This window comes from Pleuronectes platessa, chromosome 1 (genome assembly GCF_947347685.1).
Source record: "Pleuronectes platessa chromosome 1, fPlePla1.1, whole genome shotgun sequence".
Taxonomy (NCBI): Eukaryota; Metazoa; Chordata; class Actinopteri; order Pleuronectiformes; family Pleuronectidae; genus Pleuronectes; species Pleuronectes platessa.
The window spans coordinates 21,511,824-21,535,898 of NC_070626.1; the positions used below are offsets into that span (position 1 = coordinate 21,511,824).

Here is a 24,075-nt window from a genome sequence, read left to right on the forward strand (position 1 = left end):
GAAAACCCTCAAAATCCCACTAGTGTTTTTATGGTCTCTGCAAGCGTGTGTGGGCATGTGTGTGTGTGTGTGTGTGTGTGTGTGTGTGTGTGTGTGTGTGTGTGTGTGTGTATCTCTGAACACGCGAAGGAGCATTTAAAGCGATGTGTGTGCCTGTGATGAAGCAGCTCCCCGGCAGGATTAGAAGTCTGTGGAAGTTGTTACATCTGGTTTAGTGTGACGTCCCCGGGGTTCTGCTGCTGAGAGTTTGTATCAACACCTCCACTGTTTATTTGGACCTGCACTGAACTCAGGGTCACTCAGCTCCTATCACAACTAATCCTGGTGATGAGGCCCGAACACACACACACACACACACACACACACTCACTCACTCACATCCGTACGCACACATCCATACATAAATACACCTCCGGCCTCTGTTGGAGGGGGGTGCAGAGAAGTCGAAATTGACCTCAGTTAACAGTGGGAACCAATGAGAACCAGCTGTTGCAGCCGTAGATTTTCTTTTTCTTTTGTGTTTATAAAGTCATTGAGGGCTGCCATAAGAGACACTTTGTGTTCTTTACTGATTGTGGCTTAACCCCCGGGTTGTGTGTATTTCAGAATGTTTTTTCAGTAGCAGAACATTTTACAAGATCTTGAGGCTTCTAATACCAATGTATCATATTGTCCCCCCGCCTTGATAAATATTCATTAATAATCTCCTTCTGTGCTGGAAGTGCCTTTTGTTCCCAGATGTTTCTGAGCTCAGTGTGGGCCTGAGGATTGATGCACGGTATCAGAGGGAAACTGAAAAAGAGCGTTTGTGATTTGCTGAGCAGCAGAAACACAACACCATTACTTCCATCTCTGGTGGCTCATGGATAATTGAAAATAAATAGTGTTGTGTCGCAGTACTGCTGCAGACTAAATACTAATTTGTGCTGCAGTCAGTGGATTTTCTAACACTGTTTTAAATTGTCTTTTTTGATCCAGAATTCCCATCTGGTGAAAACTGACCACACACACACACACACACACACACACACACACACACACACACACACACACACACACACACACAATTTAACCCCAACTATAATTCGTGATGTCTTTTCAGAGATTCTTCTATAAATTATATCACAGCACAAAGACTGTCTTTTACGTTTTCTGTTCTGTTCTTATAACCATGAATTGAACAATAGTAATGCAGCTTTACCTTTTGTTGAATTGACAAAATGATGCAGGAGTATGGACAGTTTAAAAGATGTCAATCCAGAAAACAAAAACAAGGATCTCCAAAAGTCTGCAAAAAGTAATCAAAATGAACCTGGGCTCAGAAAAAAGGGCAAAATCCCCCAGAACTCCTCGTCACACATGCACACGTGCACTCTCGATGCTGTGAGCTCTGAGAGAAAGAGATGTTCTCTAAATTGCGTAACATGGTTTGCACTCTGAGTTTAAATCATGTTGGAATGTGATCATCTGCCTTAATGAAATAAAAGCAGATAATCTGTGGCACTAACACACAGGTTATTTAAGGTCACAGGGTTTTTAAAATCTGTATTATACTGGGTGTTGGATTTTATGGACACTGACATCATCGCCATGATTCTCATAATATGTGAGGTATTAGGTTGCGTTGTTTGTATTTTGCAGTTGGTTTCAGCTGTACTCATCCACAAATATCTAACCATTATAATAAAAGCAGACATTACTGCACATTGGCTTCACATATGATGCATCTGAGGTGTGATAACCAACCACCACAACATGAAATGTATAATGTTCTTCATGTGTTAACCTAGTGTACTTTAACCTAAGTCCTTCCTCTTAAAATATTCATGGATCTCTGCTTGGAATACTGCGGAAATTGTCAGATGAGCACACCTAACTCCCAATTTCCTCTGTTTTTATTTCTATTTAATATCATGCTGTTTCCTATCAGTTGATTTATATTGAACCAGTGAAAAGCCATTACTGGTCGCCGCTGCATCAGTCCAGTTTCCTGTCAGAGAGATGCTCATCTTTTCTCTGCATCGTGCCTCTTCAAATTAGCGTGATGAAAGATTTTTGTGAGCTTTAGAAATTTGTGTGACAGACTTACAATAATCTATTTCTGCCTTGGACTTTTGGAGAGTTTTGTTTATAGAATCTTAGTCAAGGTGAGCTGTCAATGTAATTTTTACAGAGGCTTTTCCAAATCCACGGAGAGAATTATCTTAGCTCTGCATAAAGACTGAAAACATGAGGAAATAGCCAGCTCTGTCCAAAGCTAACACAATCAACCAAAGCTCACATCTTTTCTCAAAGGTTTCTGGGGGGGCCGTATCAGAGATTGCAAACGTCTTAGTTAGTTGCTCCTGGCAGTTTGCAGAACTTTTCTTGCCAGCCTGTTAGTAAAATGTCCGGGAAATGTCCTTTTGAGCCCACGTGAGAGAGCAGCTGGATAATGACCGGAACATTCACAGTGAGCTAGTAAGCGTGATGATCCTGCTTCTAGCACGTGACAGATGTAGGCAACAGGATCAAGAAGAGATGTACAGGTAGAAGACACTATGAAGATGAAAGAAAACTAGATTAGACAACTTTTAGTGGTATGTGCCAACTCAGGTGTCGTCGTGCTGCAAAAAAAAACATGTGATCTATGCAGCAGAATTTATACGTCATGTCCTCCCTCCCCCATGCAATCGCCACCTCTCGCCTGAATGTTGCAGACTGTTTCCTCTTGTCATCTGACCTGGAGAATCTCCTGAAAGTCTTTAGAATGTCTGGGCTCAATTCTCTGGACATTTTCATGTCTGTAAAAGGCTCTAGTGAGCTCATTTCATCCTCCCTGCCTTTGTTGACACATCGCTGCATTTCTCGGTGCATTACACCCACCTGTTACCAAATGAACAAACAAAGCAGGAAATATATTGCACCATTATGCTGCTAGTGGGGAAAAGCTGGTGATGAATATAAGTCACCCTGATATTTTTCTTGCAACAGATATGGTTCATCCAAAGTGTTATTCTATTTCTCTAGAATCTTAACATATTGCAGCTGCATGAAGGATTGGAGGAGGCAAAGTTAAAGGCAAATGATTTTCACCCCAGTGACAGTTATGGAGAATAACAGTGATACACCTGAACCCTGAGTCTTATATTGTAGTAATCTATGAGTGTGTGTCAGGGAGATGAATGGGAGTGCATTGTGGTGTATTGTCCTCCGCAGTGAGTGCTAAATGAGGTGATGATGACATACAGTGTAAATCTACGATGGTGACCGAGTGGTGTGTGTGCGTGGCTTTATGTGTGTGTGTGTGTGTGTGTGTTTTCCTCTTTGGTATGCAGAGGGAAGCACTGCAGTAATTAATGAATTGCAGCTTAATGGTGCTATGTGATTCTACATGGTAATGAGAAGGCATCGGTGCGGTGCCAGGCGTGACAATCAGCTCGGCAGAGAGAAAGTATGGGTGACACACAGTTGACACTCAGGCCTGGAGAACACAAATCACTGGATTTATGGTGGGACCATTGTTGTATAAAATCACAATTTGCTTTGCGTAATGACTCCAAACCAATGGGTTCGGTGCCACATGGCTCCGTTGATCCAGGGTTGTGTAGCTGTAGATAGCGAAAGATCTGACATATTTAAAATCATTCATTCAAATGCACACAACAACAAAAAGCAGGGTGATGTTTTGGCAGCTCTCTCCAGCAGTAGAGCTTTTATAAAGAGTGTTTTCCTCCTCAGTTAAACTGCAGTCAATGCTGGTTATTTACTCAGAAGCAGAGCTGTATCCGAGTGGCTCAGCTGGCAACAAGACAAACCCAAAGAGGTTCATTAAGAACAAATAAATCAATAAACAACTTATTGGCTTGTGTGTCAGGGAGGAGGATTTGAGTGTCACTGGTTTTTCGTGTTAACAATATATAACATGCTCGCTGTGATAGCTAATGTTTGACATGTTGCGACATTCAAACTAAATGCGAGTAAAATAATGAAGATGCTTTCTGTTTGTTGTCCATCAATAGTCATACTTCTTACCATCTGCTTTTATATCAGTTGTTTAGATGGAAAAACACTTTGAATGGATGGGAAACCACTTTTCATTAAATCAAATGGGTCCATCTCTTTCCACAGTAACAGACAGATCCCATCAGTCTGAGTGAGGAGCTTCAGTCCTGTGAACACAGACGCTGTCATGGGGAAAATCTGTCTTATCTGTAGCACATCTGTTTCTATAGCAACATCTAATTGATTAAATGATATTCATGTTCTGTCATGGTGACAATGATGTTAATTCACTTGACAGAAAATGACACGATAAATGCAGTAATGTCGGATATGTTGTGTGTGTGTGCTTGTGTGTGTCCTAACAAAATATTAAATGACAGCTACTTTAATGAACTAAACTAAAACAGCTGAAGAACTTCGTCTATTTTTGGTCCAGTAATTAGAAACAAACTTCATTACTATCAGGGAAATAGTGGTCATGCTAAATAAAGTGTTATATGATATGTTATATTATGAGGCTGTTTATGACAAAAAGTCTGTGAGGGCCACATTTCCTCATATGACCTGAAGTGCTGTTCCAGGAGGTTTGATTTTATTCTAATGAACCAGAGAACCAGACAGCTGATATGCCAGTTAAATTAATTGCTGATTAATCACATCATCCCCACTGGTGCACCATGGGACTACAGACGTCTGTTCTCTCCTGCACCTCTCTGTGCCGTCACTTTATTTCCTCTGTTGTTTGCATTTTCTTCATTCACATCCTTCTCCTCAGGCTCGACCATCAACCTTCCAATCTTTCAATTTTCTGCCATGGTGAAAAGCACTTAAATTTATCGCTCCATCTGTTTATTACATGCCACCTCCGGTTCCTTCACCGCTCCGCCCCTTTGTCCCTCTCTCCTCCTCTCCATCTGTGTATGTGTTTTTCCACAACCTGTGTATGTGTCACACCGCTCCGGCTTGTGCCTTTTGTGTCCTCCACCAACACTGTCCCTGTTTTTATGCCTCAACGCAGGTGACATTAACGGAGGCATTAACGTTTAAGTATGACGGTCTATCCGTCACAGTCTTCTGAACACGATATCGCAAGAATGCTTCTAAGAAAATATTTGGCCTTTTGGTGCAAACATTCAGTTGGACGGAAGGAAGAACTGAGTAGATTTTGGTGGACAAAGGTCAATGGTCAAGGTCGTAATTTTTGCCTTGTGAACACAGTATTTCAGGAACACCTTCAGAGTCATGTTTCTAATTTGGTACAAATGTCTACTCGGCCTCAAAGATAAACTGATTTGATTTTGGTGGTTGAAGGTCTAAAGTCAAGGACAAGGTGGCCTCAGAAAACATGGCCTCTTGAGCCGGATGTTTCTGGTCTCCCTGTTGGGGATTTCTTCTACATTTCAAACAAAGGTCAAAGGTCACAGTGACCTCATATGGGTGTGGAAAAAATGACTGGTGACGGAAACTGCACTGGGTGGCGGAGGCAAACAACTGCAGGGTATTCTAGTTTTATAACACTTATTTAAAGCAAACTTTGAAGAGTCCATTATGGTCATTTTTGATAAACTCACCAATTATGAGCTATAAAACTCTGCTGCTGTCATCAAGCTCCAAAAAACAAAGCGTTGTGGTGTCAAAAACATCAAGTGCCTGGTTTGTATTTTCCCGGACACAGAGGGCTGGTCTGTTTCCAGTTTTAGGACTACTGCTGTTAAGCTGGACCTGTAATTTAAACTACCAGAAATGGCAACTATATTCCTGCTAACTGGATTGATGGCCACAGGGCTTTCAGTGAGGAGATAAAAATTAAAGCCTTTACCCTGAGGAAGAGGGAGCTAAGGGAACATTTGCGGGGGAAAGTACATTAGAGCTAAACTGCCGCTCTATCAGTGTGAGGCACAGAGAAATATTGCGTCTGTAGAGACGGGTGTTAGGGTTTGTGCATGTCGGTCTGTGTTTAAGACTGACTGAGGAGGGAGGACTTCCATCCGTCAATACGTCCTTTCGTGTGTCATTGGATGACATTTCTCGTCTTCAGACTCTGTAGGTCTGAGGAAAAACAGGTTGTATCGATTCCTCTTGACACCTGTTTTCTACTATGGTGATGTGTAGAAATCCCTGTGATTGACGATTGATTGAAGCACACTGAAGTGCCTCTGGTGTTACAGCAATATCAGGAAGAGTTTTGAACCTGTGTTAAGCGGCAACATTTTGACATAATGTTGTATTTCTTTTTTCTACATCTCTCTTTCCCTCTCTCTTCTTCCTCTATTTTTGTGACAGATCACATTCTTCATGCTGCTGTCAGCAGTGTGTGTGATGCTCAACCTGGCAGGCTCCATCCTCTCCTGCCAGAATGCTCAGCTGGTCAACTCTCTGGAAGACTGTCAGCTGGTGAGACCAACTGGACTTTTATCTCACACACTCTCCAACTTTAGAATATGCATCAACGCATACTTATGAATGTATCTAGGCGACTTTATGCAGCCTATATATAATATGTGTTCTATTAGGGTTTCATAATGATACTAAAATGTGAAAACAGCATTTCCGCACCATTGTTTATTGAAGGGCAACACACACACAGACACACACACACACACACACACACACATACACGTGAACATCCGATCAGTTTTAAAAGGTAATCACCTGGAGACACTCTTCCATGTAATATTCCTACCAAGTTTAGGGAAAATCCATCAATGGTTTTTCAAGTTATTTTGCATTCACACGGACAATGGTTAAAAAACATCCCCTAACGCCTAACTCCCTATGATAAAAACTTCTTAGATCAACTTTTTTATGTTGGGCCCCATCAACATGTATCTTGCAATCCTGGAACACAGACACTTTCATATATCCATTCATGTATAAATAACAGCTGAACTATTTTGAGAAGCTCAACGTACTCTGCTCTGCCACAGGCCTGTAAATAAAGGTAAAAGCAGCTCAGGGTTCAGAGGGTTTGTGTCTGGAATCAGTTGATCACTTCACAAGCTGAAAGATGTCAAGTTCACAGCTTGTGTTGAATATTGTCGTTGCAGTGATGTAGTTGCTATCAACTGTCAAACTAGTCACGAAGTCAGTGAGTCATAGGCTTGTGTTCAGTGTTGTCTGCATGTGACTCTACACTTACATGATTTTTGGCATGTGGCGGAGTGGCAGGCAGAACTTCTGTTCTCAGCAGGCTGCAGAACAGTCTGGGATGAAAGTGAACTGAACTGTTTCTCTGTTTGTGACTAATGGTTCGTAGTTATCACATTTATCTTTGCCAGAAGTGAGTATAAAAGCCTTTTTACTTCTGGCTGATTCAAAAAAGAAAATTCAAAAAAATGCTCAAAACTAAAGAAGCAGATCTTGAACAGTGCGTTCACACATGATACATGTGGGTACAATAATATGTTTTGGGCAGCAAGTAGCATGAACTAGTTCCTTAAGCACAACTGACCCTTTGAAGTACTTTTTTATACTAAGAAATCCTAAGAGCTTGAGTCAGTATCTATAAATGTGGCTTCATGATATCCCCCAAAACACTGGATCATACATTTAAAATGTAAACATTTGATAGATCAGGGCGGTGAATGAACAGTTTTACAAACTCTACGTCTCTAGTTTGAAACACAGACTTTACACAGTCCAGACTTTCAACTGGACACACGACCTATGTTTAGTTTAATTAGTTGATAAGTGTAAAAGCATTTGAAGAATGCAGCCCAGCCGATTAACGCGTCATTCTCAGTGAGGTGTTACAGTCTGAAAGCAGGAGGGCAGTTTTACAGCACATAATAAGGATTCTTCACACAAAGGTGCAACATCACTTACTTAAAACGACAAGCATTAGGTTGGTTAAAATAACTTGATAAACCTATTTTCACTTCTGCTTCACTACTGCTACTTATTCTTAATAGTTTTCCCCTTAGGAGCTCTGTTAAGAAGCATCTTAGCCCTTAACATTAACTTAATTTATTCTTTCTAAGAAAATCCATGACTGCGAGCTTTTAAAATTGCGTCACTCTTTGTATTGGGGAGCTTTACGACCACAGCTCAAGAGGAAGTTGAGTACAGAACGCTCGGTCTGCAAATTTCTGTGATGAGATGTAAAGCTGATTGTTTAAGTGGATTTCTGCCGGAGCTCCTGAGCTTTTTCATGACTGAAGAAGCCCCTCGTGTTTCATCCAGCACCCAACCCACTAACCTGGCCACTTCCACATTAGCAGCAGCTTCCCTCCTCACCCAGGCCGAGCAGAGCAACTTCTCCGCTTTATATGGCTCCCCTGAGACCATCCCCCAGTTGTGACTGAAATATTAATGTTCCTCATCTCTTCTCCCCAATGTAATTAACCCACACTTGTTGGGTTCATGTCCTGCTTTCTCTCGATCTGGGACACATAGCTGAGGTACGCTCTACCTCGATGCTTCCCTCGGTAGCTCCTCATCTCACAGTCTTTGTCCTGCTGAACATTTGCTCAGCTGCCTTTCTCACTCACAGTCTATTATTATTCTATTGCTCTCATGTCTTCAGTCTTTTTAACGACATCATTTCATTGTTTTTATCAGGAAATACATTTTATGTTTAAAGAAAAAACAAGCTCAGGTCTGATCTGTGTGTGCATATTTCTGTGTCTGCGTGTGTGTCTCTCTCTCTCTGTGTGTGTGTGTTTGTGTGTTTGTGTGTGTGTGTGTGTTTGTGTGTGTGTGTGTGTGTGTGTGTGTGTGTGCGTGTGTGTGTTGCTGTGTACGTGGCGTGCATGCATGAGTGTGGATGTGTGTTCCCCCCTCCTCCCCACCAGCTCAAGTTTGACAGCGATGGAGTGTGTGTCTGCTGCGAGCTGCAGCAGCAGAGCTCGAGCTGCAACAACCTGGGCGAGATGCTGAAACTGAATCCGCTGAGGGACTGCAACACGATACGCCTCCGTCTCAAGGTGGGTGGGAGCCCACATAGTGCTGAACTGCAGAGTTTTAGTGTTTTCACACGTAAACACGTTCTGTGTAAGTTACACTATGTTTGGACTCCAGGAAAACTGGATTAATTCGTCAAATCAGGTTCTTAAATGTTAAGCAAATCAAACTAAACGTTGGATTTTTGAGGGATCTAACCTGTCTGCACTGGTATCTGCGCTAAAAACCATTACATCATATTTACTCTAAGTTGTGGTGCCGTCTCTTTTTTGTTATCTCACACTCACAGTTTGAAATCCATTGGGTTTGACCAGACTGAGACATAACTTCAAAAACTCAAAAGCTCACAGGGTTAATCTGAGGTCAAGGTCACTTAGAAGTCACAAATCGTGTTTATGACCCTAACTCCCATGTACTGTTGCTTTATCAAAGAAACGTGTGTAGCTCTCTTTGCCCCGCTGTTGCTCTCTTTCTCAGTCAGACTGGCCGCCGGCACATCCATAGCGAACTGGACCATTAAAACATCCATAAAGTTAAATCAAACCTTGGCATAACATCGGTACATACAGCCTTTGCAGTGCATGTTACCGCGACACGTTCAGACCTCAAATTTACACCTGCCCTCTCTGTGCACATTAAAGCAATTTGAATGCATGTCCGGTGGGGGCCACTGCATTAGATTGATCGATAAATAGTCTTTGATACTATTGACAAAAATGGTTGTAAACTGCAACCCGACTGGTGGGTGGAGGCATATAACTGCAAGTAAGAGATATTTATCTGTTTATAGTGATGGTTAACACATAGCAGTGTACTAAAACTCGCAACTACCATTGCTTCACATGAAACTGAAATGACATGGAATACAAATACAATGTAAGACTTCAGTCTCAGATTAATTGAGCAGGAAGTTGAGAATAGCAACAGCATTTGTCTTTTCCCTAGTGTCAGACCTCTTAGTATGCACTGTGTATCCAGCCTGGGGTGGCTGTAGTTTGCAAGTGCATGATCTTGGTACATTATCTTGACTCCGAGTGTCTGCAGGAATGATATACAGAATGTGCTGCGGGGGCCTTTAGTGGATAACGACAATCATATCCATTCATTTTATGTCCCTGATTAATTATAAAACATTGATAACCAAATAAAAGACTTCTTAGGATGAAGGATGCGTATGAAAAGATGAAAGATCAAGCACATTTGTCATTGTGATCATAGTTCATTAAAAGAGAGGAGGGAATTGGTGCTATAAACCTTTATTAAGTGCTAAGGTAGTCAGATGTGTTGAGTTATGATTGAGAGGAAGTGGCCGTGTCCCCAGAGCCCTTGGTCATTTCAGTTTGACGTCCGCTGATCCTAATAACCTCATGATGCAGCTGCCATATCCTTTGTGATGAAAATACTGAGCATATGGGGAGAGCTGAACTCTCACAGCGGGTAGCCTCAGCAATAGACCTTCATTTGTTTACTCAAACAAAATGAAGCAATCTTAAAAAAAGCAATCAGCCCTCTCCACATTGCTGATATGTGTCATTCGCCCTTTGCCAGCTTATTTAATTTCCGTGTTCTTTTACTCTTGGTTACACGCTGCCTGGGGCTGTAAATAATCAGTTGGGAGGGAGTTTTGAGATAATTTGTGATTTCCTGTTGGGGGGCGGCGGATGTGTAACCTTGCTGTGTAACTGATTGGCTCGGGGCAAGGTATCTTCCAGAGGTTAAATATCTGTTGAGCGGGCATATTAAGCAGTTTTCTGTAGAGATGTTATTACATTTGCCTGCAGGATTTATTATGTCATTATGTACATTGTGCTCGCGAGGGAAATCACAGAAATGCACCGTTTCAAATCTGCAAGGCAAATGTATTACCATAACAAAAATTAGCTGAGATGAAGCCGTCATAAATATTTCTTGTTTTACGAGACTCACGCAGTTTATCTCCAGGTTTGCTGCTACAGAAGAGTTGAGGAAAAATACATTAACCCAAATAAACCATTAGAACACACAACAAGGAAACAGTTGCACATTTGGTTACTGCTCTGTATAGTGATCGTAGAGCTTTGTCTCGGGGAAGAGTCTTTCGAGTAAAAGTTGCAGAAAGATTTAGCAGTGAACATAGTCTTTCAGTCAGATAACTCACATGCACTGTATTTGGAATTTGAATTCAGTGAATGGATCATTAAGTGAGTGCATCATTAATCAATAAAGATTAGTCAAAGTCACAGAAAAAGTCAAGCTGTTAACTTGTGTTTGTCTTCCTGCAACAACTTTTTGATCAGAAACAGACTGCTGACCTCTTTGGTTTGGTTTATTTACAATATTATATTATATTTTTCTAAAATGCAAACACATCAGACATGATAGACTCTATTTAAAGATGGACGCTTTGTCTCCACTTCCTCCCATTATCCAGAAATGAAGCCAGAATATCCCATCTTGCGCTGATGATGCCATTTGGAGCCTGCATAATAGTCTGGAGGTCCTGCTGTCTCAGCTGTAAATCATGATATTTCACCCTGTTTTATCCATTAAAAAACGAATTAAAACATATTTAACGGATACGATTTTTGATCAAAAAATATTTGAAGTACAATTTCATCCACTAACATGCAGGAGGCAGGGTTTATGACCTACACTGCACTCAGCCACCAAGGGGCATGACACTTTTTGTCATGTTGTGTTTTTTTATAAACAGTTCTGTAGATGTCTAAGATGCTGTTCTACAAAGAAGACATCACTGGTTTCTACCACACCTCAAACATATTTTTACATTCCATTTATTTACAGTGTAGTTACGTTCGGTGAAATAAACTAAATATTGGTACCACGTACAGCATCTTCTGTATCCTGCCACTGGGTGATAGAAAATCTATAGAAGAGAGAGAACGCCCTCCCTCAGACTGTAGTAGGGCTTCCTGGGGGAAGTCCTGGCTTTTCTGTCAAACACTGTGAAGAGTTGCTTGGGGAGGCTGAGGAAAGCAGAGGTCAATGCTGTGACCTGCGCTGACTATCAACAGAAACTCGATGGTGAATGCAGAAAACAAGGTGTTGCCCTTTGATTTGAGGAAGCGGGAGGGAGCAGCTACGAGTGGGAGGTGTGTAGTTTGTTTCTGGTAGAGAACGTCACGGTTCAGAATCAGTGATGTTTAAAACCAGTTAAGCTTTCTGTTTAAGGCCCCGGAGTACTATGCAGTCTGTTTTATTATAAGGAAGCAGGTTGTCTTAAATACCGATCTTAAATGGATCAAATTACCCATACAGCATATTTTCATGTTTTTATTCCCATAAATCTCATATATTTGACAATAATATTGACAGTTTTTCATTATTTATTTCCCTACAGTCAGAATGTTTTCCTTTCACGTCACTATGGTGTAAAATAAACATAGACACAGAGACTTGAGACTTAGTTACTAGGTAATTGATCACACTGAACATCACAACTTCTTTTATTAAACACCATGACTCTTTTATTAAAATCAGTCAAAAAGGCAATTCTAATTTGTAAGGTTAATTATGTAGTGTAGGTTGTTTGCATAAACGCTTTATTACAACTCGTAAGTTTTATTGTAAAACAAAATCTAGCCTCTGAGTATGACAGCATTAGTCAAATGTTTTTACCATGTAAATCTAAACGCAGTTACAAAATCTCCTTTCCGAATCCAGAAGTATAAATTACGTTTTTTGGGAGGAATGGATGGTGGATGGGGGAAGTGAATTTTCCAGCAGGCAATTTAGAGGGCAGATGCAGGTGGCAGGGTGGAGCAGAGCGGGGGGTGAAGGCAGCGGAGCCGACAGATGCAGAAGGCGATCTGGAGAAGTGAGAGGTCGGTGGAGGTGAGAAGGCCTTTGGAAGGTGAGCTGGTTGGGGAGAATGGTGGGTGGAGGTGAAGCAGGGGATTGAAGCTTGGGAGGCTGGTGGAGACGACTGAATGAGCAAGGCAGGTGGAGAATTGAGTAAAAGAGTGGATGAAGACGTGAGGGTGGATGTACTGCTGGGCTGATGGGTTGATGGATGGCAGGTGTACAGACAGATTGGCAATCAGGCAGCTGGAGGGGGAGGGTCATAAACACACACACACACACACACACAAACCCCCACACACACACACACACACAATGGTAGACAGACAGGGGAAGTAATGAGACACAAGGGGCAAAAAACACACAATAGTAGCTGAAATTGCCGTAGTGACCGTGACAACCACTTCTATTTTGCTGTTGTGTGTGAATGGGCTTAAGGAGTAGTAGAGATAGGAGCTTGTTGAATGTGTGTGTGAATAGGTGCACGTCTCACACACTTAAAATGGGCGATTGTGGCTCATGATCTACAGTGAGTCATCCACTTACCAGAAGGTTGGTGGTTCGATCCCTGCTGGCTGATGTGTTCTTCGGCAAGCCGCTGATCCCCAAATAGTCCCTGAAAGCTGTCCAGGCAGTGTGTGATGGTAAATGGAGTGTATTTATAGCATATTAATCGATCACTCAAAGTGCTCTAGTAAATAAGTTCCATTCAACCATTCCCATTCATACAGCGCTCTGTTTCTATCACACACCATTCACAAACTCAAAACTCATCCTTCAGGTGGGGCTATATCTTGCCCATGGATTGAACCACCACTCTGTGACAACCCTGTCTTTCTCCTGAGCCACACCTGTGTGTGTGTGTGTGTGTGTGTGTGTGTGTGTATTTGTGTGTGTGTGTGTGTGTGTGTATTTGTGTGTGTGTGCAAGTGTGTGAATGGGTTAATTTAAAAGTTTAGAGCACTTTGAGTAGTCTTTATATCTGTGTAAAAACACTGTGTACATGCAGGCAGTTTACAAATTACTATTTATTTACAGACTGGTTGTGATTAGTAGATCATCCTCAAGTCGTCCAAAAACAAACCATGTTCCAAAAACATTAGTTTCCAAGACAAACACGAGTTAGATGCATAGTATAGTTGGCGCTGCATGACTTGAAACTCACTGGTTCCAACTGGCATCATCTCTGCTTCAACTTCCTGCTCACAGACTCAATCTTTGGCAGCTAGTTGCTATTATCTCTAACTTGTTTGAAAAATGAACCAAGGCAACTTCATTTAGGTAAAGGGAATCAGTGGATCTATTTGGAACCTCCTGTGGCAAGTCAGGGTACCTGCACCCCTCAAAACAAACCACTACCCTTTACAGATCACAGCAGGGGGCAGACATCTGTCATCACTGCAGATTATCAGAAGCCCAAAACGCGTGGGTTTTTAACGTCACTGGTAATTATGTACCTCTTGAATCTAGTGATTCATCTGTGTGATGGACTGGAAAACACTTTATGAGGGAGCTTCATTCAGAAACCTTTGTCCACAAAAGATATTGTAAGATTCACATTCACAGATATTCAGGGGCCGCCCGTGTTTCTAATGAATGCTCATTTTGTGCACTCAGCTTGTGAACATAGATGGAGGATGTCTGTGCTGTTTTTTATTTACTTTCGCCTTTTAAAATTAAAATATCACAAAGTCTCTGCCACACAGTCACCCCCGTCCCTGCTCTCTCATATCTTTTTAACAGGCTTATACTGTTTGATAACAATAGTACTGGTAATAATATCATCATGGTGTCTGTATGAGGGAATTTAATATGACAGATGAACCCTGTGAACGTAAAAGAACAATAACATATATATCTACCTCCACTGAGGAGTTTGCTTGTTTGATTGTAAGCAGGATGATGCAAAAACTACTCAATCAGTTTCCATGTCGATGTGTGAGAATTATTCATGGATCTTGATGAAAAAAATCTGGTATGTTTAGGGGACGGATATTCATGAGAGTGTGAAATTTGATGCAGCTTGATTGAATTTAAGGAGACTGTTGGATCTTGGCAGAGATATGATGCTATAATAAACTATTCTACTATGTGTGCTCTTGAGAGTGTCACTCTAGTTTGTTATTGAATTCAATCATCCAAGACGACTCAAGATCACCTCCAACTATTTGATACACACACGTATGCGATCATTTGCTTCTCTCCCTTTAAGGCAGCAATACAAGCTGCTATCATCCTCTCCTCAATCTGTGTGCAAGACAGTTTCTATTCCCGGAGCCAAATTCCAGACAAAATGGTGCTGTCGTTTGTCTTCTGGAACTTAATTCATACAATACGGTTCTTATAGGTTTGTTTGTTCGGATGTGTTTTACAAATTGAGCCATTTAAGGACAAATTTCCACCTTTTATTCAAACGGCACAAAGAGCATCCTTGTGGGGCTGCAGTCATAAGTCTTTCCTCTGATTCAGGGTGCTGGGCTTAGTATTTCACCTCCGTGCACACTTATTTTTGCTGACAGATTCAATACTGGTTTGTCCCCTTGCTGTTTGCTGCATTACCACAGTGTGAATGTGTGTGTGCTCATGCTTAACCTTGGATACTTAAGAGGTTTATTTTTTCACTGTAATTGAATTTGTTTGTTAAGCTGTAATATACAAAGACATGGTATTTCTTTTCCTTTTTTTTTCCAGTTTCAGACCTTTGGAAATTTATTGTAAATATGTCAATCATGAAGATTAGACTTTTTTCTGTTCTGGGTTAGTAAAGCTGATATCAGTAGAAGTGTTCTCTCACTGCAGTGCCGCTGTGCTGAGCTTTTCTAAACTTGGCTACCTTAATGACGCCGGTGCCGTTTGTGTCAGCTTCAATCCTCTCTGTGATTTTTCCTTCTACTGTATTGCACATTCATCTCTCTTTGTTCTATTATCCCTCATATTTAATAGGTTCATAATGTTAACTGTCTTCTCTTCCTCTCTCACCTTCCCCGTCCATCCATTCGCTAACTATTGACACCGGTCGCTCTCTAACAGCCTCCCCCTCCTCTCCCTGCTCTACTTTAGGAGCTGCTGTTCAGCGTGTGTGCCCTCAACGTCATCTCCACCATTGTGTGTGCTCTAGCCACGGCCATGTGCTGTATGCAGATGGTCTCGACTGATGTGCTGCAGATGGTGAGTGTGATGGAGGGGACAGCAACACAAAACTTTCAGTGACCACCCTGATGGTTTGGTAAACACATGCAGCTCAGGGACGATGAAGAGGTAGAGAATAAGGTTACCTTTTTTTTTTACATTGTATGTAACCTGCTCGGTTAATACCATGTAAATACAAGGTCAAATGGACTTCCCTATTAGTTCTCCTGCTTCTAACATATAATATGTTGGAATGGAAGAAAACAGCTTACATCATCCTCAGTGTGAACCTCTTCTGTCATTATGTATGTGCAACAATCAACCAGCCACCAACAGCTAAATGTTGTTAGTGACGAGGGAAATAAGCACTGCCAGCTGCCTCTGTGTTTTTCACCAGCATGCCTCTAAACACAATAACAACTAGAAATGTAGAGCAACACGTCAACATGATGGCAAAGCTTCTCAAAATGTTTTTCACATTAAATCTACTATGCTGTAAATTTTGTGGATGTGATGGGTCTTGGCTGGAGGAATGTGGTTCCATCTCCTGAGCCATCTCTTGTCTCACAACAGATATATACTTAGTTTTCTGAATTAACAGGCTGCACTGTGATAAAACATTTTAACTAAAACATGTAGCAGGAAAACTATGGATCATGTGACACATTTAATACACACCAGTGTGTAACACCTAAAGATGGGCAACTATTTTTGTCACTAATTATTTTCCTCTTCAACATTTCCTATTGTTTAAAACAATATTTTTTGCACTGAAACGTGTCAGTCTTTTGATGAAATGATAAAATATTATGGTTATTTAAATCATATGATACAACTGTAGAATTAACAGCAATACCCCCTATAACTGATTATTTTACTCAAGCATTTCAGTTGTCAAGTGTGCGTAAGAGTGCTCTTCAGTGAGCGTAGATTCTGTTCTTACACAAGAAGAAATGTATTCTTAAGAACAGTCTGTGAATGAAGCCCATTGTGCGTTAGAGCTCTTTAACACAAAATGTATTCCTGTTCAAGAATAGGCAAACAGTCATTAAAAGGCAGAGATGAATTCATCACAAGCTTTTTAAATTACACAGCAATTAAAAAAGGAAATTAGAAAAATATTCTCATCTTGACAAAAGGCCTCGATTTGCAGCAGCCTCTGCTTCAGTGCTCAGCATAGATTATCTGAGATGTTGACAGATCATTGTCAGAGCTGCCTCATGCTGCAGACTCATAGATATAAATACATTTTGGTGATAATTCTGCAGATCCTTTCCAAAGCTCAATGAATTAGAAGGACACATTTTTACTCACATTATTTACCGCTGATCTACGCAAAATTGAACAAAGACAGTATCCGTTACAGTATTTATAAAATCAGGAGCAGACATACACAACAGAAAATGTAATCTGAGGCAGCTGAACAAGGTGGCATCCTAATATTGATCCACAGTGAGGCAAAGGACAAAAGCCTTGTGTCTTATCTCCAACAGTCCCATTGACCACGTGAGGTGTTCACCTTTTATTTAGCTCCGTAAATTTAGCCAAGTCAATATCAGCAGTGGCAGCCTGGAGATTAGAAGGGCAGGCTGTTCTTTGTCTGGAAAGTTGTCCCACTTGCAAAGGTCTGAGAGAGGAGAATGAATATGCAGTTTCTCAGAAATCTGCAGATGAGTTGCCTCTGAGCAAGGCACCAACAGCAGAGGTGTGATTATGTGTAACTGCTTGCACTGACAGCAGGGAGGCGCTGTAACAAATAACACATATGCTCAGTCATTATAATTAACAACATTAGGTCTAAATGGATAAACAACAGGCTTTGATAATGGTTCTCTTCATGCTGTGTTTCAGTTTATGCCGCACAGAGCGCGAGCCCTAAATGCCGACTGCATGACCCCCCACGGAACCATCCTCCACCAAACTCTGGACTTTGATGAGTTTATCCCTCCCATACCTCCTCCACCTTACTACCCCCCGGAATATACCTGCACCCCCTCCATGGATGGACAGAGGTGAGATGCAAAATATTTCTCATCAGCATCCCATCTTTTCTCAGTGCTCCCCGAACTCAGGTACCAATGTGGCCTATGAGATATTTATAGAGAATACACAATACAAAAATGTAATTTGCGAACCTCCTAGTGAGCATAGTGCAACTGTTAGAAAACTGTGTAATTGTACACAGAGGTCTACTTCAGAACCCCTTTTAAAACGTTATAAATGCCTTGTTGAGTCAGTCGCTGATTCTAGCAATCCAAAAATTACTGTCTTTGTTGTGAAGCAAAGATTACAGGGTCTAATTGTTTTTATGTTACTAATCATGGCAGCGATAAAGGACTAGTTTTTATTAAATACATTTAGGGAAATTAACGAAGAACCCTGCCTGGCTCTGCTTATATCAAACTTTGTGATGTGTTTTGAAACTAGAATTCTGCTGGTTTCTGTGAGCGATCAGTCGTTCATGGCCCAGTGCCACGATAACACCGATTTAGGACTCTTCAGGATTAATTTTTTGGAACCTATAACATTTCCTTGCAGCTCCTTCCCCGCCCTCGCCACAGACACCTGTAATGAATCAAGTAGTGGACTGTGAAATAAAAATGGTCATAAAGTGAGAAAGGAGCAAAGTTATTAAAGAAAATTGATCATGGGGCTGTTAGGTCAGGCACTGGAGGTGGAAGCTCTCAGGAGAAAACACCAAGGAAAGGAAACAGAAGGATTTGTTTCAGAGGAGCTGAAAAGAGGAAGTCTATAACCTGTTCTTGCTGGTACGTTCCATTATGTGTTCAGTTCTTACCTATTTAGTTAATGAGGAGTAACTACCCTGTGATTTCCTGTGAGAAGGTGAATATACAGATGCCAAAACCAACATTTGCTTCCAGAGACAAATCCAAATCCATCATATAATGCAGCGGTGGCATGCGTCTGTTCACTATCTGACTGCGTCGCATGTGGTATTATCCTCCGCAGCCAGCTCTGAGCTTTTCCCTCCATTAAGCAGCTGCGACATCATCATCATCATCGAGGTGATTCTCAGCTGTTGTGGAAGATCGGTTGACCCCCTCCTTCATCACGCTCTCCATTTTCTCAGTCTTGCCAGAGAGAGTGCTGCTGATGCTGGCATTTGGCAAGAAGCCACATCTGTTTGTCAATTATGCCCTGAATATAAACAAGTCAGAGGAAGCATTTATGGTGTCTCTACCCCGGGGCCAGGGATGTGTCATGACATCATCATGCCTCAGATGATTGGTGGAAACTCTCAGGTTGTATTTCATGCTCTGGCACATTGGAGGAGAATGGGGTTGTAATTAAAAGATATTACTGCGAGCATGGCTGCGTGTTCTTAATTGGCACCATATGAGACAGTGGTGCTGCACACAGAATAATAGAGAACCGGTTTAAATCATCCGGACTGGAGCGGCGGCAGCAAAAGGATATTTTTCATCCTTTCTTTCTTAATGGTTTCAATCGACCAGGGACTGCGTTTAGACTCAGAAAAGATTTATATTCAGTCTTGCTGTTACAGTTTCTCAAACTATGTTTTTTGTTCAAGCTAAGCTAGTCTAGGTGTTTTTTTTGTTTTGTTTATTAAGTTAAAACTCTCTGTTTGTGTCCCTGGCAGAGGGCTCCACCTGGACTTCCCCCACTCTCCCTTCAGTGCCATCTACGGGGTTCCCATCAACAGCCCAGGGACCCTGTACCCAACGGACCTGCCGCCTCCATATGAGTCTGTGGTGGGGCAGACCCCTGCCAGCCAGGTGAGATCAAAAAAGACTAGTTTGTCCTTAAAACAGACTACAAGAATTGTATGTAGGCAACTGAGTGCAGGGCAGCACATATAATACCATACTTATATTTCATACTTATATTTTTATGGGAGTAGGAGCAATGAATATCTGCTTGAAAATAGGTATTATCTTTAAACGTGCTTTAAATAGTGACTTTTTTAAATAACTTTTCAATTTGTATAAGGAGATATTCAGTAAATTATGTACATTTTAATGAGATTGTCTTCAGAGATGTGGATTTCAAGGTTAAGCCCAAGATTCATGAAAGTCTGAAATGTGAAAAATACGTTATTATAGACAATAGGTCGGAGTATAAAAATGAATTTGAGCAACTCATGTAAATGAGATGGTAATTTCTAAAGAGCTGGAAATAATTTGTTGTTTTTTATTTGTATTTTATTTAAAGATTTTACTGGTGGGTAAAAATTGCATTACCAATATAGGATCTAAAAGTCTGAGATAACTGAGAATGTTCATATGGTCTTTCAAAAATGGTTAGAGCTTGTTTTCAGGCTTCACTGCATTTTATTGTACACAATTAAAAACATGTGCCTAATGTAAAAAAAACAAGTCTCCCTCTAGCCTCTATTATTTCCATATACTGCTCAGTCTTCTAATCCCTTTTTTTTCCATTACAAGTGATAAATCCCTCGTTGAATTCACATTCACTTTGAACCGTGTCCTTCAGGAATCAGCCGAGGGGATATTTTCTTACCTTCTGCAGATAAACAGATGCTGTAAATAATCAGTGGAAGAAGGCAGTGATCGATTGATTGATTCTGTGAGAAGGCAGAGGAGAGCTGATGATTTTAGGCTGAAGACAATGAATGATCTGGAAAACCAAATTACATGAACACATACGAGTAATATACGGCACCTTGAAGGGGACATCATTGAAGCTAATTAAAGATTCTTGTTTAAGCTGATGGTGTAGTTTTCTCCCTTGATACACCTGACATCCTGTTTCAGTGTTGTGGTCTTACTGAGCCCTCTACAGACCAAAAGGCGGTATTGAAGATTTTTTTGTGCATTCTGTATTATGCAATAAAATATCCAATAGGAGCTGAACTCTCTCTCTCCTTCATCTTCTTTTTCCACTCAAAATCATTTTACTTGAACAGTGTTTATTTCTTTGTCTTTACAGGTCACAACCAGCATCGAGCAACAGGCCACTGGGTCCAGTTTGTGTGAGAGAAACACCACAGCAGGTCTCAGCACTCAGGGTAAAGACGCTGGGAACATTACAGGAGATTGTCCAATGTTTTTGTTAAAAACAGTAGATGTGATAATCCTGCCTTTTCCTCCCTGTTTTCAGCCTCAGTGGACAGTGCATCCCTGATGGTGTCAGAGGTGGCTGATCAGGACCAGACCTGCTCCTCAGAGGACTTGTGCTCCCTGGAGGTCCAGGGCTCTGACTCCTCTCCTTACGGCACGCCCCACACTGCCCCCACTGACGGCAGCTGCACCAGCCTGGAACTCTGTACACGGGACCCGTCCCGTTGCCACCGTGGCCTGCCGAACATGGATGTTCGCCCCTGTGACACCGGATACAGTGAGTCTTCACAGACCCAGGAGTCTCTGGAACGCTCTCCAGACTGGTCTTCAGAGAACTTTAGCAATCTGGACCAGGAGGACTCTACAGACAACCCACATCCCTGTGAGGAACACAGTGCCAGACTGCACATATGTGACGAGCTCGCCTCAGCCAAACATTTACCGGAGGAGCCGCCTAAACCACCAACACACTCCCTCATTAAAGCACGAATGATGAGCAGGAAGCTCATGCTCCCTGTTGCTATCCCCCAACCACCTCAGCCTTGTTCCCCCACCTCAGTGGCCTCCTCTGGTGGAACTTCAGCCATCAGCCCTTTGGCTCTTTCTTCCTCCCCTTCCCCTCCGAACAGACCACGCGGCCCCAGGCTGTGTTTCAGTGTATGGTCTCCCTCTTCGGCATCACAACCCCCCTCTACCTCAGCTCAAAGTGGCTACTCGCCCTCAGAGAGGCCTCGGGTGCGAGCAGCCAGGAGGTACCGCAAGCTGGCCCGCATTGTCCGCTCCACCAGTGACCCTATCTCCTGCTCCTCTGCAACAGGAAGTAAGTTTGGCAAGGATGTCTCACAAGTTTATACTAAAGCTTTTAAATACTTCATGTGAATATTTCAAGAGTGATCAGTTGTTTAGAGATTACACAGTAAATCCATTATTATTTCTAAATAACTATTTAATTATTTGATTCCAAATTTTTCAGTGTAGAGATTTGCAGTTTTTTTTTCTGTTTTATATTGTTGTTAATTGTCTGTCACTGGGTTTGTGACTGTTTATGAAACAAAACAGTAATGGTGATTGATAAGTCGTAGCACTACTACAGCCTTTCAATGAAATCAAACAAGGCAGGATCACTACCCAGTAACTGCTTTGTTGGTCTACACTAAGTGTTTGTCTCCCTCTACAGGAGAAAATAGTGGCTGCGCCTCTGCCACTAACCCTGCTGCTGAGGCTTCAGCTCATACGTCACCAGAGCAAGGTACGACCATACAGTCTGAATTCATGGGATGAGGACTGTGGGAGGAAGCCAGAGTACCTGGAGAAAACCCATTGTAGACACAGGAGGACATGAAATGTCTACACAGAATGACAGCGACCAAACTGGGATTTGAACCGGCAACCTCTGTGCTTCCCCCCGCCGTAACATCGTGTTATCTGATATACATGAAGTTATATCAGAAAATAATCCTCAGCCTATTTTAACTGAGCTGCAACTGTGAGCTGCTAATGAAAATGTGTTCAATCAGTGATACAGACACTGTAATTACTATTAGCCTTGATTATAAGAGATGCCCATGATTTATGATTTTATATAATTATTATTATTTATATATTTCAATGCTTTGACAGTTTGTCTTGTGTTTTATCTTCAGACGTGTCAGCAGAGGATAGTGGAGCAAAACCCGGTCACATATTTGTCAGGAAGCAGCAGAAAGAGGACAGGAGAACTGACATCCCCCTCAAGCCTCGAGCCCTGCACACAAACTCCTCCCACGAGCGCCCACACTCGCTGGCCGACCTCAAGATGTACAAAGACACCAAAATATTGGTGGCCAAGTTTCTTGAGCATTCAAACTGCAGTCTACCTCCGGAGGTCCAGCAGGTGGTCAACAACATCAAGTGCGTCATCAAGTCGGATGAGAAACACATGGAGGAGGCCATCTATAGTGCCAATGTCATAGATCAGGTAACTGGATCCCACTGTTTATACTGTAACAGACCCTGATAGTCCAATTCTAGTCTATTTTATGGAAAATAAAACGTAGCAGCCTTGTTTTTATTTGGGATGATAATAGCATTGTGACTAAAGCAACCATGGAAAAATGCTACAGAATTTTCAATTTTTTTCTGTGTAATGTAAATTCAAAGTCAGATATATTTCACAGCTCTTTAGATTTTCATCATACTACAGTAAAGTTTGGCATATCTGTGTTAAAACAAATACATTTGATTGGATTTTTGCTTGTCAGACACATTTATAAACAAGTATCACTGGCATTGTGATTTCCTTCTGCTCAGGTGATGACCCAGCGCATCAACGGCAGTCCCAGAAAGCGAGGCTGTGAGGATCTTCACCTCCAGAGCTGCGGCGCTTTGAGCTCATCACCGTCCCCCTCCCTGTGCCGTCCCAAACACCTCCAACAAACAACCAGTGCCTCCACCCACCCACTGGACTCCCCCTCCTCTGAACAAGGCCTTGAGTACAGAGAGACTATTCTCTGACCTTCCTCCCAACAAGGACTCGGGTGAAAAATTCTGAGGGCATTTCAGGGAGCAGGAGCTGCAGACACGTTGTGCTGTGCCACAGACGTCTGTAGAGTAATCAGACACTGTGAGTTCATCTATTTGTACAGTGTGACGGCAGCATAGGCAAACTGAAATGCTCTCACGTTGTATCTCTTAGTGCCCTGTGAGACCGTGCCAAGTCATCAGCAGAAATGGTAGCACACTCAGACTGAGCCTGCCAGTGTCTGTAGAGGCTTCATTCTCATCAGAAAATCAAAAGAATGTTTCTCCCTCAGGGGATCTTTTCTACTGAGTCTCATCTCCTCAAAAAATGTACAACTGGTAAGTTTGTGATTGAAAGATTTCCAATATTCCTCTTGTCCTCAAACGAAGCTGAGAGGAATATTGTTTGTATTAAACTGTGAACTGAACTGACGACGCGTTAATCGCCATCGTTTGCAGACTTTGTGGAACTGTTGCTGGGTGGTGAATATTTTGTGGTGTCGCTGGTTTCAAAAAACATCAGAGATGTGGATTATTTAACTTACCTCATTGTGTTGCGATTCTTTTCAGTGTTACAATAAAGTCAGAGTTTGTATATGGTGGTTTGTGTTTTTATTTCAATGATGTGTGTCAGTGGTCAGGTGTTAGGAACATCTACTCACCTTAGCTGGTCAAAATAACAGAAACACTGTATAGT

At 41.8% G+C, this 24,075-nt stretch overlaps 1 protein-coding gene across 1 annotated transcript in view; it reads left to right on the forward strand.

The window, feature by feature from the left end:
• The window catches only part of fam189a1 (family with sequence similarity 189 member A1), a 78,603-nt gene extending 54,630 nt beyond the window's left edge, over window positions 1-23,973 (forward strand). The window contains exons 3-12 of the mRNA XM_053428493.1: window positions 6,268-6,378; window positions 8,778-8,909; window positions 15,748-15,855; window positions 17,668-17,828; window positions 19,439-19,574; window positions 20,749-20,827; window positions 20,920-21,699; window positions 22,057-22,128; window positions 22,523-22,836; window positions 23,169-23,973. Of these exons, the coding sequence (XP_053284468.1) occupies window positions 6,268-6,378; window positions 8,778-8,909; window positions 15,748-15,855; window positions 17,668-17,828; window positions 19,439-19,574; window positions 20,749-20,827; window positions 20,920-21,699; window positions 22,057-22,128; window positions 22,523-22,836; window positions 23,169-23,372 (2,097 nt within the window). The 3' untranslated portion in view covers window positions 23,373-23,973. The remainder of the gene's footprint in view (window positions 1-6,267; window positions 6,379-8,777; window positions 8,910-15,747; window positions 15,856-17,667; window positions 17,829-19,438; window positions 19,575-20,748; window positions 20,828-20,919; window positions 21,700-22,056; window positions 22,129-22,522; window positions 22,837-23,168) is intronic.
• The last annotated feature ends 102 nt before the right edge of the window (window positions 23,974-24,075 follow it).